The following is a 16,647-nucleotide window of genomic DNA, read 5'->3' on the forward strand; positions in this document are numbered from 1 at the left end:
GCCTATAATCCTAGCACTTTGGGAGGCCAAGGCAGGAGGATCACTTGAGCTCAGGAGTTCAAGGCCAGCCTGGGCAACATAGTGAGACCCCCATCTCTCTGAAAAATTTTTTTTTTAATTTTTAAAAAAAGTTTGGAATCTGGTGTGTATTTGACACTAACGGCATATTTCAACTAGGACTCACCATATTTCCGTTGGTCAACGGCGACATGTGGCAAGTGGCTACCATACTGGACAGCTCAGGTCTAAAATATCTCCCTCTCTTTATCTCATCCTCCCCTGTCTCTATGTTTCTACTTTGTTTCTATCAGCCCTCTATTTCTCTCAAATAATTGTCATCCATAATAGTCACCAAGGAAAGCATTTTAGCGACAGAGTAAGTATTCCATCATCGTGATTGTCATTAATCCTATGGCTGCCACCTCTAATCACATCATTACCATTAACGTCTACACTTCCCCTTCGCCCTCCGTTTCTCTTCATCTTTCTTTCTTCTCTTCCAGGAGATTTCACCTTTGGGGAGTCCACAGGAGAGCAGTAAACCTCTGTCTGTTCCTGTGTCTGCAGCTGCCTTACTCGGTCAATTTGGGTCAAATTGGTGACTCTAAACCTCAATAAACCTGCCTGTAAAGGAGCAACAACCACGGTTGTGGTCACGACCCATTGCAAAGACATTCCAAGCATCACAGAAGCCCTGCTGAAGAAAATCATTCTACTTTTTTACTTTCTTCTCCTATTTTTGTCCCTTTTCCCTTCCCATCCTTCAGCTTCTCCATCCTTCCTGGCCGCCATGTGTTTCCTGTCCTCCTCAGCCTCTCAACACCTCCCCTGTCCCCACACCCAGAGCAGCACACGGTGGGCAAGAAGGAAGGCCAGGCCCTATCCCTCTTCCCAACAGTTGGGACTATATGGGTGGAAGCCCAGGAAATGACCCATTCTCTGGGGGTGGAAAGACTTCCTAGTTTTCTACTCATTGAAAGGTGATGGATTACAAATTCCCTGGTAGAATCCACTCCCAAAACCCAGAGGAAGGAGTGAACCCTTCAGACATAACATTTATCATGACTTAGAATTATGAGTCTCACACACACACACACACACACATGCACACCTTTATGAACACAAGGCAAAAGAAAAGGGCCAGGTCCTCAAAGCTGACAACTCTTTTTTTTTTTTTTTTTTTTAGACTGAGTCTCACTCTGTTGCCCAGGCTGGAGTACAGTGACGCAATCTCGGCTCGCTGCAACCTGCACCTCCTGGGTTCAAGCGAATCTTCTGCCTCAGCCTCCTCAGTAGCTGGGATTACAGGCATGCACCACCACACCAGCTAATTTTTTTGTATTTTTAGTTGAGACAGGGTTTCGCCATGTTGGCCAAGCTGGTCTTGAACTCCTGGCCTCAAGTGATCTGCCTGCCTTGGCCTCCCAAAGTCCTGGGATTACAGGCATGAGCCACTGCACCCAGCTTAGGTTGACCACTTTGTGCAGAAGACCAAGTATTCCCCATTACCCCAGGTACCCAGGCCCTACCCAGTTAAAAACAGTAAAGATCACATTCTGACCTTAGACAACAGCCTCCTTAACCCTGAGCTCTTAGACATCAAAATACTCACACTCAAAAAATAAAATAAAATATACACGTGTGCTGAGGGTATAGGGAAATGAACCCTTTCCAACACTGCTGGTGAAGGGCAACTTGGCAAACCCTATGGAAAGTCCTAAACTTTTGCATATCCTTTGATCCAGCAGTTCCATTTCTAGGAGCTGAAAATAAGAATTAGCCACAAGGACGTCCACCGTGGCATTGTTATAAAAATGTAAAAGTATGAACATAAGCACCTGACAATAGAATTTTGGTTAAAGAAATGATGGGGGCCAGGCATGTTGGCTCATGCCTGTAATCCCAGCAATTTGGGAGGCCTAGGTGGGCAGATCACTTGAGATGAGGAGTTCGAGACCAGCCTGGCCAACATGGTGAAACTCCATCTCTACTAAAAATACAAAAATTAGCTGGGTGTGGCAGAATGCACCTGTAATCCCAGTTACTCGGGAGGCTGAGGCACAAGAATTGCTTGAACCCGGGAGACAGAGGTTGCAATGAGTGGAGATCACGCCACTGCACTCCAGCCTGGGTGACAGAGTGAGACTCTGCCTCAAAATAAAGTGAGAAATGATGGGGCATCCATGTCATACTATGCAGCCATTACAAATAATACTTTTTACAGATATATAGAAAAAATAAGACCTAGTGTTGAATAAACCAGTAGAGTGAGTATAGTAAACAATAATCTATTGTATATTTCAAAATAGCTAGAAGAGAATAATCCAAATGTTCTCAGTATAAAGAAAAGATAAACATTTAAGGTGATGGATAGCCCAGTTACCCGGATTTGATTATTGTACATTATATGAATGTATCTAAATATCACACGTACCCTGAAAATATGTACATCTATTATGTATTAATTAAACAATAATAATACTTTAATAATTTGAAAAATTGGTTCATGGTCTATTAAGAGAACTTCGTATCTCCGGCCTTTCTCAGAGCTCCAAGCTCACACATCCACTTCCAGCTGTCTACTTGACAAATGTAGCGTGTCAAACAGGACTTGACTGTCAAACCCAATCTATTTCACCTCCAGTCTTCACGTTTCAAACAAGGGGACCCCCATTCTCCTAGCACTTAAGCCAAACACCTAGGAATAATCTTCGATTCTTGATTCTCCTTCACCTCCACATCAGATTCATCAGCACCTTCCACATACTTGACCTTCTGAATCCAGCCACCTGCGCCATCCACCCAACAACAATCATACCAGTCAAAAGCACAGTCATTGAGGGCTTGGACTTCCACAATAACTACCAACTTGTCTCCCTGCTCTCATTCCTACCTCCTACAGTCTGTTTACCCTGCAGCAATCAGAAGATCATTTAAAAATATAACCCCTGGTTCAAAGGGCTTCTATCACAGTTAGAACAAAATCCAAGGCTGGGCATGATGGCTCACACCTGTAATCCCAGCACTTTGGGAGGCCAAGGCATGAGTATCACTTGAGCCCAGGAGTTGGAGACCAGCCTGAGCAACATAGGGATACCCCATCTCTACAAAAAATTTTAAAATGTAGCCAGGCATGGTGATGCACATCTGCAGTCCCAGCTACTCGGGAGGCTGAAGTGGGAGGAAGGACTGAGCCTGGGAGGTCGAGGCTTCAGTGAGCCATGACAATGCCACTGCACTGAAGCCTGGGTGACAGAGTGAGACCCTGTCTCAAAAGAAAAAAAAAAAAAAAAAAAAAAAAAACTTCAAGTACCTTAGCGTCTTAGCAAAGCCCCCTATGACCAGCTTCTGTCTCCCACTGTGTCCCTCCTCATCCTTTCCCTGCCCACTCCCTGCACTCCAACCACAGTGGACTCCTTGGGGTTCCAATAACATGCCAAGCATGTTCCCATCCAATCCAAGAAGTTTGCATCTGCTGTTCCCTCTGCCTGGCACACTCTTCCCCCAAATATTTCATGGCTTGGCTTCCTCAAGTTAGTAAAACCTCCATGAAAGAGCCTTTGCTGATCATCCCATATCTTTCCCTTGCTCCCCTATGCTCTTTTTGTTTTGGTTGATTTTCATGGCTGTGGTATATTGTGACATTAGATTGTTCATTAGCCCCCCAATAAACCACACCTCCTGGAATCCATAGCCACACTGACTCTGGGCTTATCTATGTAACATGCTCTGGCGAAGAGGACATTAGCAAAGGTTGCAGAACCAGAGGCTTAGGAAGGGCTTGTGCACTGGGGCCTGTCCTCTAGGAACACCGTTGCTGCCACCATGTAAGAAACCCGGGCTATCCTGCCAAAAAGCCATGGAGCAGAGAAGTGAGACACTGCAGCCAACCACCAGCCATGTAAGCAGGGCCATCTTGGACCCTCCAGCCACAGTCGAACCATCAGATAAACACAACCACAAGTGAGTCAGACAAGATCTGCAGAACTGGCCAGCAGAGTCCATACCTAACTTCAGGCACCTGAGCAAATGATGATTGTTTTAAGCTACTAAGTTTTGAGGTAGGTTGTTCTATAGCAATACATAACTGATATGACAGCTTATCATTAGCTGTGGCAGACTACTAGCTATTCAGCATATTTTCTTTTTTTTCTTTTTTCTTGAGACAGGTTCTGGCTCTGTCACTGAGGCTGGAGCACAGTGGTACAATCTCGGCTCACTGCAACCTCCGCCTTCCAGGCTCCAACCATCCTCCCACCTCAGCCTTCCGAGTAGCTGGGACCATAGGCATGTGCCACCACACCTGACTAATTTTTATATTTTGGTAGATATGGTGCTTCACCACATTGTCCAGGCTGGTCTGGAACTCCTGGGTTCAAGCAATCCTCCCACCTTGGCATCCCAAAGTGCCAGGATTAGAGGTGTGACCTACCACATCCAGCCTATGCTCTCTTCTTCCTGAGCCCACAGCTAAACTTCATTGTCCATCTTCTTTGCAGTGTTGTGACTAAATGCTAGCTAAGGGAACGCAAGCATAAGGGAATGCACTGATGAGGGCAACTTTGGGAAATAAGGCTTTGTCTTCTCTGCACTTTCTCCCCCTTCTAGATGCACCAGTGATAATGCTGCAGAGGGGAAGGGGTCTGGAGCATGAGAGAATGGCCCGCCACCTGCCAACCAAGAACACCCTCCTCGGACTGTTTAGCGTACAAGAAAAAGACATTTAGGGGTCTATTTCTTACAGTCTGTCCTAATTAATACACTAACTTTGCAGCTTCTCTGACCAAGATGGGAGTCTATTTCCCCATCCTCTATACCCAGGCTGGCTGTGGGACTTATATTATCTCACAACTCCAATGGAAGTAACATTCTGTGATTTCCAAATACCAAGACTCCTTGCCACTTTCCCTCTTGCTCTCTAGGAACACTGGAGACCTGTAAGAAACCCAAGCTATCGCACCAACAGGACGCAGGGAGAGAAAGTCTCAGCTTTCCTATCCTCCTCCCTTTCCACCAGCTGAATGTGGCCACACGAGTGGAGCTCAGGCAAGACCAGCAGAACCCTCCAGCCAAGCCCAACCCACAGAATCACGAAAATAACAAATTGTTGTCTTAAGCCCAAAGTTTTCCAAACGAAATTAAGTTTAAAGATAGTTCATGACACAGCAATAGAAAATTGAGATGGAATATATGAAGAGCAAAGAAATGATGGGAGGCCAGGCATGGTGATTACACCAGTAATCCCAGCACTTTGGGAGGCCAAGGCAAGAGGGTGGCTTGAAGCTAGGAGTTTAAGACCAGCCTGGGCAACAAAGCAAGACACTGTCTCTATAAAAAATTTTTAAATTAGCTGGGTGCAGTGACATGTGCCTGTAGTCTCAGCTACCCAGGAGGCTGAGACAGGAGGATCGCTTGAGCTCAGAAGTTCAAGGCTGCAGTGAGCTATGATCGCACCACTGTACTCCAACCTGGGTGACAGAGCAAGACCCTGTCTCTAAAAAAAAAAAAAGCTACGATACCCTTGCTATACAAGGAAGATTCCATACTTGTTGAACCCCAACTCCTAATATTTTTTTCCCCTTGCAATTTAACTAAAACAGAATCCAGCTCAAAACTACCTCTACTTGGCTAGTACTCTCCCATTCTAGTGTCACTTGCTCACCTTAGGATGGTCTCTGTCTTTCAGAGTTTCTCCCCTCTCATCTATCCTAGCATCTAGGGATTAGCAAGCCACAGCCCATGGGCCCAATATGACCCATCACCTGGGTTTTGTTTTGTTTTGTTCTTTGGTGTTTTTTTGTTTTTTTTGTTTTTTTTTTGAGATGGAGTCTCCCTCTGTCACCAGGCTGGAGTGCAATGGCGCCATCTTGGTTCACTGCAACCTCCACCTCCCAGGTTCAAGTGATTCTCCTGCCTTAGCCTCCCGAGTAGTTGGGATTACAGGTACCCGCTGCCATGCCCCACTAATTTTTGTATTTTTAGTAGAGACAGGGTTTCTCCATGTTGGTCAGGCTGGTCTCGAACTCCCGACCTCAGGTGATCCACCCGCCTCGGCCTCCCAAAGTGCTGGGATTACAGGCGTGAGCCACTGTGCCTGGCCACCATCACCTGTTTTTGTAAGGCCCAGAAACTACAGTTTGTACAACTATAAACATCAAAAAAAAATCAAAAGAAAAATATTCATGACATGCAAAAAGTATATCAATTTCAAGTTTCAGGGTCCGTAAATAAAGTTTTATTAGAAAACTGCCCCACCAGGCCCTGCTTGATGGCTCATGCCTATAATCCCAGCACTTTGGGAGGCTGAGGTGGGCGGATCACTGGAGGTCGGGAGTTTGAGACCAGCCTGGCCAATAGGCTGGTCTGAAACCCTGTCTCTACTAAAAATACAAAAATTAGCCAGGCGTGATGGCGCAGGCCTGTAATCCCAGCTACTCAGGAGGCCGAGACGGAGAATCGCTTGAACCTGGGAAGCGGAGGTTGCAATGAGCCGAGATCACGCCACTGCACTCCAGCCTGAGCAACAGAGTGAGACCCTGTCTCAAAATAAAAAGAAAACTGCCCCACCCATTCATGTATGTATTGCCCATGGCTACTGCATGCTACAGCACAGAGTCGAGTAGCTTTGATGAAAATTGCAGGGTCCACAAAGCCTAAACTCTTTACTATCTGTCCCTTTCCAGAAAAAGTTTGCCAGCCCCTGCCGTAAGCTGCCATCCAAGGCAGGCGAATCGCTTGAGCCCAGGAGTTCAAGATCAGCTGGGGCAACATAGCAATACCTTGTCTCTATTTAAAAAATACAAAAAATTAGCCAAGCGTAGTGGCGCATACCTGTAGTCCCAGCTACTCAAGAGGCTGAGGCAGGAGGATCTCTTGAGCCCTGGAGGTCAAGGCTGCAGTAAGCCATGATTGTGCCACTGCACTCTAGCCTGAGTTACAGAGTGAGACCCTGCCTCAAAAAAACAAAACAAAAAAAGCTTATACTTTTCTATTGTATTCATTCCAAAACCTTTGAAGACTTCTATCTCCTTCCACAAAGGAATGAAACGTTGTTGGTCTGACTCTCTAATCTTTAGTTGGATCCCAGAAGTTAGTGGCCTAAATTCATTTCCTATGACAGGCTACGAGGTACCCTCCATTCTGGGCAAAATGGTCTCTAGGCTGCCCCCATGAAGGCATTCAAATACCTTCATCTGGTTTGTTGTTCTTGTCCAGCATGCTCTCCCCTTTTGCTGCAATCTAAACCCTCCTCATCCTTCACTCCAAATCCCCATCTCCCCAACCAAGAAGGTTTCCCTGCTTTGCCAAATGTTTTCCCAGGTGTATTCTATGGAACAAAAATCCCAGGAGAAATCCTTGGGCCGGGTGCAGTGGCTCACGCCTGCACTTTGGGAGGCCGAGGTGGGCAGATCACCTGAGGTCAGGAGTTCGAGACCAGACTGGCCATCATGGCAAAAGCCTGTCTCTACTAAAAATACAAAAATTACCCAGGTGTGGTGGCAGGCGTCTGTAATCCCAGCTATTTGGGAGGCTGAGGCAGGAGAATCACTGGAACCCAGGAGGCGGAGGCTGTAGTGAGCTGAGATTGAGCCACTGCACTCCAGCCTGGGTGCCAGAGCGAGACTCCGTTCTATCCTCTCTTGGAGGCCTAATACACATAGGTAGCATATTAAAGGCTCTGAGAAGTCCTGCAGTAAAGATGCCTGTTTCCCTTTGCTTAACTCAACCCTTCCCAAACTTATTAACCATAGAATTTGTTTTGTCCACAGAACACTTATTGACTACCAGCATTTAGTACAGTGCCTGGACGTCAGCATTTGTTGAAAGAATGAAAAACGCTAACATCCCACAGATTTAGGGTTCTACAGAACATACTTTGGAAATGCTACTCAAGCTCCTCCTTCTCTCTGTCCGATCTGAACTGCTCCCTTCCATGCCATCTGGTCAACACCATGTAATGCCAATCATTATCATCATCACAGCTGTCATTCATTTAGCACCTGCAGCCACTCTGTTCCAGATAGTGCTAGACCCTTGAAAACGTTATCTCTTTCAATCCTTATAACCATCCTCTGAAGTAGGGAATATTATTTAATTATTGCTGTTTTGCCAAAAACTTAAAACTATAAATCAGAAAACTTAAATCACTAGCCCAAGATAAAGTAAAAAGAAAAGCTAGAATTTACAACTATATCAGTCTGACTCAAAGTTCATGAACTTTCTTTTCCACCAAAATATCTTCTGATAATGTGCCATGGCTGCCATCGCTGGCTGTCCACTTACTTAATATCTACCTGTGTCTCCTTCCACACTAGCAGAGCCCTGATTTTGCATGGAGTGGCAACATGTCATTTCAGGCAATGGATCATGATCCATCTAAGCCGATCCTGGTGGTGTTCCCACTTCCCCACTTCCCGGGCTCCCTTGCAGCTAGGACTCAGTTCTGGACAAGAAGATATAATCCAATCATCTGCAAGGTGAGGAGGAAGAGATGTCCTGGGGAACCCTTTATTCCTTCACACTCACCAGGTCCTCCTCTTTCCTACCTTGAACTCAGATGTAATCGCTGAAGCTGCAGGAACCATCTTGCAACCACAAGAGAAAAGCCATGAGAATTCCCAAAGACATCAGCCCTGGTATTACTGACCTACTGAGCCAACTGAAGCAGCTATATGTCTCCAGAATTCTTGTTACATGAAGAGAAACCATTATTTGCCTTACTGCTCTGATTGGGTTTTCCATTTCATGCAGCTGAACACATGCCTAATGGGCCCACACATTGTCCCCCATATTATTTACCACTTAGACTTTATCATTATTTCACATACACATTATTATATCATGAAGTATGCTTCCTGAAGGCCAAGTCCACCTTGCATATTTTTGTTTCTACAGAAGTGTATACATGCTACTAAGTGCTGTTCATTATCACCGTTTTCAGGGATCATCTATTCGATTTATTACTTGCATTAGTGTTAGCAAGCAGTGAGTTTTCACCATTAAAGAGCTGAAATATCACATCTTTCTCCTCATGGATTAGCATCTGAAAACATGTATCAGAAATACCTGGACTATTTATTAAATGCAGATTCCTTGACCCTCTTGCTAATCCCAGCTAAATTGGAATCTCTAGGGTCAGAGGCTAAGAATCTGCATTTTAACAAGCACCCTCATATAGTTTTGATATACAAAATTAGAAAATTCCGTGGACCCAAATGTTAGGGTTGGCTGGACTTGGCTGGACCCTAAGTTACCAGCCCCTCTGCAGGGGCCCTCCCTAACCCTACAAATCTGGGAAATAGAAATTGGAATAATTGCTCAAGACCATTCCCTGGGCAAGATGGATGAAAGTAGTTGGCATGCTCTGTAGCATACTGGGACGAGGGAACTGAAAACAGATGCATTTCCTACAACTGCAACTCCCCCATAGCCATCCTACCAGTGCTCCATCCCCCCAGTTTAAAAGGAAAACCACTAGGCAGAAAGAAGGCAATGCCCACTGCGGCACATCCCCATCCAGGAAGCTATCAGAGGATGGAGCATGTTTGAAACAAAAAAAAAAAAAAAAAACTTCGAAGGAACTTACACAGGAATACACAAACTAGCATTTGGGACTCCTGACTCAGAGGAACAGAAGAGAGCTCAGGTGGCTTTTTTGGGGTTATTTATTGACTGCATGCAGGTCTGAAGAGTCTGCTCTTGGGCACTGTTCAAGCAGAGACAGAAGGTTGGATCAGAACATCCCACACTTTTTCTTCCAGCAGCAGAGCTCCGGCCTCACCTACTCTCCCAAGCTCCAGGAAAGGCAATACCTGTGCCTCCCAACACAATTCCCACTCTCCCGATACACCTTGACATTGATCTTATTTCGTCTCTAAGGATCACATTTCCAGATGACAGGTGCACACAGACATGCATCCTAGGGTAGCAAACAGCATGTTCTCTCTCTCTCTCTCTCACACACACACACACACACACACACACACACACACACACACACACACACACACACACACACACATGCTCTCTCTCTTTCTCTCTCTCTCTCCCTCCCTCTCTCTCTTTTCTTTCAAAGGGATGACCTCCTGCATGTTGACATCCAGCCAAATTTAAAATCACGGAAGAAAAAGAAAGACCCAAAGTCAATCCGAGAAAAGCACCCATCCAGGCTACAACAGGGGCAGGAGGGCTACAAGATTCACTAGGGACTGACGAGTTCAGGCCTTGGGAACTCATGTGCCAGGACCAAGATGAACGTCTCAGTACTGCTCATGCTCACTCCACCACAGAGGGAACCCCTGTTCTCCCAGCCCCACTGCCCCCACCCTAGGCGGATGCCAGCTAATGGAAGTTCCCAAATTTAATCAACCCATGCGTATAGCTGGGTTGGTTTGAGAGAAGGAAGTGAGTTGAACCCTTCAAACATTTTGAACAATGCAGATGTCCAATGATCTCGTGGACACCAGGCATTTGGCATTTCCTAAGGCTCTTTAAACCTTCCTCCTTTGACCAAATGGCCTTCAGAAAAAAATAATTTCTGCCATCTTCTGTCTGAGTAACTTTGCATCCATCCCTCATCCCATCCCACTCCCCCAAAAAACTGTTTCAAACTCCCCCTCAAGTTCTGCCGGAGAGAATGTTACAAGAAGCCAAAGATAACTCCTCCTCCCCGACCCCTTTCCTCTTTCCTCGCAGTCCCACTGAGATTCAGGAGTATTCTCCCACACCACCTATGTGTGCTGATTGAGGCATATTTTTTTTTCCTTTTATACGTTTTAGGCCTGCAACAGCTCACTGCATCAAAACGATTGGATTGGAAATGGGTAGTTCCACAGGAATTTTTTTTTCACGCATCTTGCCTCCTGACATGTATATCACTGATTTAAAACAAAAAATCTAAGGAGCACAAGGAGGGCGGGGAAGAAAGCCAAGAGAAGAAGAGGTCTACACTGACAGGCGGCCCCATTCTGCGAGCAAAAACCACCTTTTGACCACCTGCAGAATGCGCAAGGTCACGTGGGTTCTCTGCAGCTCCTTAATGTATCACCCGGCACACAAGCCCCCGTGGCATATAAACAAATCCACAAGCGGAAAAAAGAGAGAACTCCCTCCTCAGCGAGGAAGCGAATGACAACGGTAACAGCCGCAACAATAATAATAAATAAAGAATAACAATTACTACTACTACTGCCAGCCAAGCGCAGACGACAGCAGCACAGTAAAAGGATATCCAATGCAGGCTTTGCAAGGAGAGAAATCACAGAAAAGCAAACCGTGCCCACCTTGCTTGCCCACACCACCACCCCCAGCCCCCAATAAACAGAATCAGAGGGAAAGGGGACCGTGGGGAGAAAGGAGGGGGAAAGAAGGATTGCTTTTTTTTTTTTTTTTTTTTTCCGTAGGCAACACCTACCTCCAGGGTCCGGATTTCTTTTTGTGTGAGGTCGTTGGAGGTAGCACATTTGGTCCTAAGCCCTTCCAGGTTGGAGATGCTCAAGTCTATCATGTTTTGGACCAGTTCGCACTGCTGTAAGGCTTTTTGCAAACTCAGAGGCTGCTGCTCCTCGCTTTTCGTCATGTTTTCCTCATCCATCGCTTGCTCTGCAACCCCCTTCCCCTCCTCCTCCTCCCAGAGAGAAAAAAGGGGGGGGGAGTAGAGGTAGTCTACCCTCCGCCTCTCCAACCACTGCGACTTCTCAACAATGTCTCATGAAGAAGAAATCCAACATCTCACACAGGGTTGAGGGGGTGGGAGTGGGAGGAGGGGACAAGAGCCAAAATTTATTATTTTATTTTGGGATATCAAGCGGACTCCATTAGAATGTCTCCTCTCTCTCTGAGTCTCTGGTCCCTGGAAAGGAGAGATGCTGTTTCTCAGAAGCAAACCAGGTGATGTGATGCTGTCTGTACACTTAGGGAGGAGGAGGAGGAGGAAAAAGAAGAGGAGAAGGAGGAGAGAGAGGAGGAGGGAGAGGAGGAGGAGGGAGAGGAGGAGAAGGAAAATAGCGCTCACTCTTTACACACCGGCTCCTTGAAGGACAAAATTATATATTTTTGGCTGGCTTGCTTTTGTGTCAAAAAAAATCTGGTTTTCCCCCCTCCCAGTTGCAGGGACACGGCATGGTCCACGGTTTGGAGTGCTTTAGCGCGTTCTCAAGGTGCTGTCTGCATTGCTCCCGCGGCTGCGGCGGCTACTGCGGCTGGCTGCTGTCTCCTCCCCGCGCTGCTGCTGCTGCTGCTGCTGCTGCCGCCGCCGGGCTCCGGGGGTGACGGTTGCTGCAATCGCTCCTGCCTCGCTCCACACCGACATCTTGCCTGTCAATCAAAGGGCGGGGGGGAGCGAGGGAGCGCCGGAGAGGGATGGAGACCAAACGAGGGACCTGCAGGGGAGCGGGTTGGTGGAGAGGCGCCGTGCGCGCAGCCGCCCCAGCCGGGCCCCGGCCCCGGCGCGCCAGGGACCCGCCGGAGGAGGCGGAGGAGGAGCGCGCAGGCTCGCGCACCTGGCCGGGGGGCGGGATTTCTAGGGGCTGCGGAGCTCGCGTGGCAAAGTGAAATTACTACCGGGAGTGCGTGCGAGCGAGCAAGCGAGCGATCGGCGGGCGGGGGCGCGGAGACAGCGCGCGCATTGGGCCCAGCCTGCTCCCGGGGGCGGCGGGGGAGGCCGGGAGTGTGCCCGAGCCTGGAGGCTGGGCGAGGGGGCGGGGAGAAGGATTTGGTGGCGGGGAGGGGGTGGGGGCCACTACTCCTGCACCGCTCTCGCGAGACCGGGCCGGAGTGCTGCTCAGCAGGTGCGCTCCGGCTGGGAGCAGGTGTGCGCCCAACTTTAAAACCCTGGGTGCGCGCCGGAGAGGCGTCGGCGTGGACCTGGGCACGTCGTGCCTGTCTTTGGCTTGGTGTGTGTGTTTGTGTGCCTTTTTTGTTCGTTTGTCCTTCGGGTATGTGTGTGCCTTTTTTGTTCGTTTGACCTTTCTTGTTACTGGGGAAAAAATAAAGCGAACCTGATGATCTTCCGTGAATTTCAGGAAGCTGCCTCCTAGACTTGGTACCCTGGCCCGCCCTGATGGCTTTCCATTTGGCGGGGAAAAGGGCCTTTGCCTTATTCTGAGTATTCCCGTGTCCTACAAGGGTCTGTGTGGCCTGACCCCAGCATACCGTTATCAGCAAACGATGGCTCCACAGTTAAGATGGTTTTTAGCTTTTGAAATTTTTGGAAGCCTGGCGAGGTGGCTCAAGCCTGTGATCCCCAGGACTTTGGGAGGCAGAGTCAGGAGGATCGCTTGAGGCCAGGAGTTTGGGACCAGCCTGGGCAACAACATGGCAAGACCCTGTCGCTACTAAAAATTCAAAAATTAAAAATGTAAATAAAATGGTTGGCAAAAAATGAAAATAATATTTTGTGACACGTGAAAATTATGTGAAATTCACATCTCAGTGTCCACAAGTAAAGTTTTATTGGAGTACCACCACCCATCTGTTTATTGTCTGTGGTTACTCCTGCCTTGTAAAGCAGAGTTGAGTAGCTGCAGCTGAGACCGGTGGTTCACAACGCCTGAAAGATTTACTGTCTGGCACTTTACAGAAAAGTTTGCTGACTCTTGATTAAAGCTTTGTACTCTATGTCCACAGTGCTCAAAACATGCTTCACCCTAATCCTCTCCTGGTGGGTTTCTTCTTGTCACTGTTAACTCAAATATCATCTCATAGAGGCCTCATCTCCCTAACCACCTTATCTAATAGTATTCCCAACACACATTGCCCAACAGATGTATTTAGAATGATTAGCAAAAGGCACCTCTTTCTCTAGGTGAACAGAGCCCTGTGCTGAGGACTGAGTAAGGCGTGATACTCAGAACACATAGTATAATATGTCACTCTTAAATGAAGCCACTTGAAAAGCAGAGAGAACAGGAGCCAGTGGTGGCCACATTGAATGACAAACTTTATTTTTAAGTTCTGGGGTAAATGTGCAGGATGTGCAGGTTTGTTACATAGGTAAACGTGTGCCATGGTGGTTTGCTGCACCTATCAACCCATCACCTAGGTATTAAGCCCAGCATGCATTAGCTGTTTTTCCTGATGCTCTCCCTCGACACACTTTTTTTTTTTTTTTTAAGACTGCAAGCTGACCCGGCGTGGTGGCTCCCACCTGTAATCCCAGCACTTTGGGAGGCTGAAGCAGGTGAATAGCCTGAGCTCAGGAGTTTGAGACTGCCTGGCCAACATGGTGAAACCCTGTCTCTACTAAAAATACAAACAATTAGCCTGGCGTGGTGGCAGGCACCTGTAATTCCAGCTACTCCCAGGCAGGAAAATCGCTTGAACCCAGGAGGCGGAGGTTGCAGTGAGCTGAGATTGGGCCATTGCACTCCAGCCTGAGCAACAAGAGCAAAACTCTGTCTCAAAACAAAAGAAAGAAAGAAAGAAAAAAAAATACTGTAAACCATGGGATTTATAGCTATACAGAATTGAGTCAGTATTTTCAACATCTGTCAATGAGCAGGTGAAGTAAGTTCTCTATGTTCTCAATCTTTTGGACCATGAAGTTTATGAATTCCGATTCTCTGGTAAAATTATCTCTTTTCATCTATTTTCTCCATCTTTTCATTTTTCTTAAACATGTTAATTATGGTTATTTTAAAGCATTTGTCTGACTCCAAAAACTTGATCACCTGTGGGTCTCTTTCTATTGACTATTTTTCCCTTTATTTTCAGTGATATGGTCCTGTCTCTTGGCAGGCCTTGTAATTTTTATTGAATGTCAGACATTGAAAAAATGTACAGTCTCCAGGTGATAATATCTAACGCTGTAGAGGACACCCTCTTTCTCTGCAAGACAAATTGCATACAGATCAATTATCTTAATCCAATCAGGGGCTGAGCTGGGTGGAGACCGGATTATAGTTTTGATAAGACACCACTTCACTCTGTCCCCTACCTCTAATGCTTTGCCTTTCCAGGGTTCCAACTAGGAACCTTGGGTGTTCACTAAGGCCCCTCTCTCTGGTCCTGAGCTCTAACCCTTATCTTCACAGCATGGCAAGACTGTGGGAACGGCTCTGTTTTTCAGGGACCTTCTGCTTGGCTTCTTTGCTTCTTGCCCTGCACTATTTCAAACTTTGCCAAATATCTTGAGGGGAAACCACCATCTATCAAGCTCACTTTTCTGCCCCTCTCTTCTCCCTGGGATAATGGCCTCTCAAGTCTCCAGTTTTGTCTTTCTAGCCCTATGAGGTTGCTAAAAGTTTTGTCAGTTTCTCTGTTCCCCCAAAGCAGCCTTCATGCCTGGGAAGAGTCTAGAACCTCAGCCTCTTTCCCTGTGCCCAAATGTGCAAATATCCCCAGGGAAAAATCAGCTGCAGAACATCAGCTCACCTCACCACGGTGTCCCTGTCTCCAGAATCTTGGCCCCTTTAGTCCTGGTTATTTCAGCAGTTCTCTGAATGTCTTTTAACAGATGGTGACGATGATGATGATGATTTAATCTTGTTTTTCTAGTTGTTCTCAGAAGAAGTGGAAGTTTAAACAATGAAAGTAGCCCATGGGTCAGATGTCATCAATGGGCAGGGCTGTAAGCAGCACACAAATGCATACTCTTCCTATGTTTGGAAAATGCCTCACATTATGAGTTCCACCTTTCCCTCAGAGGAGCCAAAGCACTTTTCCAGAACCTTCCTTGCAAACAGGTTACATGTGATCCAGGCTGTGCCATTAGAAGATCACATGAGATTTCTGCCAGGAAGTGAGCAACAAAAGGGAGGAATCTATCTGATAGTGAGCCTGGCAGCCAAGCCATCTGCTTCCAGGTGCTCCACCCCTGTGTAAGCTTGGTGTCCATGGTGAAAGGCATGTCACGTGTTCACAGGGGCAGCCCCACAGCTGGTTTGGGAGTCATTTCTGGCTGCACAGACAGAACCTGGCTCTCTTGTCCTCCTGGAGATTCTACAGAGTTTTCAACCACCTGTCTTAGTGGCTGCCATAACAAAATACTGGGTGGCTTAAACAACAGAAATTTATTTTCTCGCTGGGCGCGGTGGCTCATGCCTGTAATCCCAACACTTTGGGAAGCTGAGGCAGGTGGATTACAAGGTCAGGAGTTCAAGACCAGCCTGGCCAACATGGTGAAACCCCATTTCTACTAAAAATACAAAAAAAAAATTAGCTGGGCATGTGGCGGGCACCTGTAATCCCAACTACTCAGGAGGCTAAGGCAGGAGAATTGCTTGAACCCAGGAGGTGGAGGTTGCAGTGAGCCAAGATCACGCCACTGCACTCCAGCCCAGGCGACAGTGCGAGACTCCATCTCAAAAAAAAAAAAAAAAAAGAAATTTATTTTCTCACTATTCTGGAAACTGGAATTCTGAAATTGGGATGCTAGCATGGTCAGGTTCTGGGTTCTGGTGAGGGCTCTCTTCCTGGCTTGCAGATGGCCACCTTCTTGTTGTGTCCTCACATGGTAGAGAGAGAGAAAGATCTATCACTCCCTCTCTCTCTCTCATCTTCTCTCACATCCTCTTCTTATAAGGCCGTAGTCCTATTGGATTAGGCCCCCACCCTTAAGACATCATCTAACCTTAATTACCTCCTAAAGATCCTATCTCCAGATACAGTTACATTGAGGGTTAGGGCTTCAACATATGATTTGATGCA

The 16,647-nt window shown here is 46.9% G+C and overlaps 1 protein-coding gene across 1 annotated transcript in view; it reads right to left on the minus strand.

Annotated features, from left to right (window-relative positions):
• KSR2 (kinase suppressor of ras 2) overlaps window positions 1–12,661 on the minus strand; it is a 517,247-nt gene extending 504,586 nt beyond the window's left edge. Inside the window, exon 1 of the mRNA XM_054444768.2 lies at window positions 11,414–12,661. Coding sequence (XP_054300743.1) covers window positions 11,414–11,593 — 180 coding nt within the window. The 5' untranslated portion in view covers window positions 11,594–12,661. The remainder of the gene's footprint in view (window positions 1–11,413) is intronic.
• Between the last annotated feature and the right edge of the window lie 3,986 nt (window positions 12,662–16,647).

The sequence above is a fragment of the Pongo pygmaeus genome, chromosome 10 (assembly GCF_028885625.2).
Source record: "Pongo pygmaeus isolate AG05252 chromosome 10, NHGRI_mPonPyg2-v2.0_pri, whole genome shotgun sequence".
NCBI classification, from domain to species: Eukaryota; Metazoa; Chordata; class Mammalia; order Primates; family Hominidae; genus Pongo; species Pongo pygmaeus.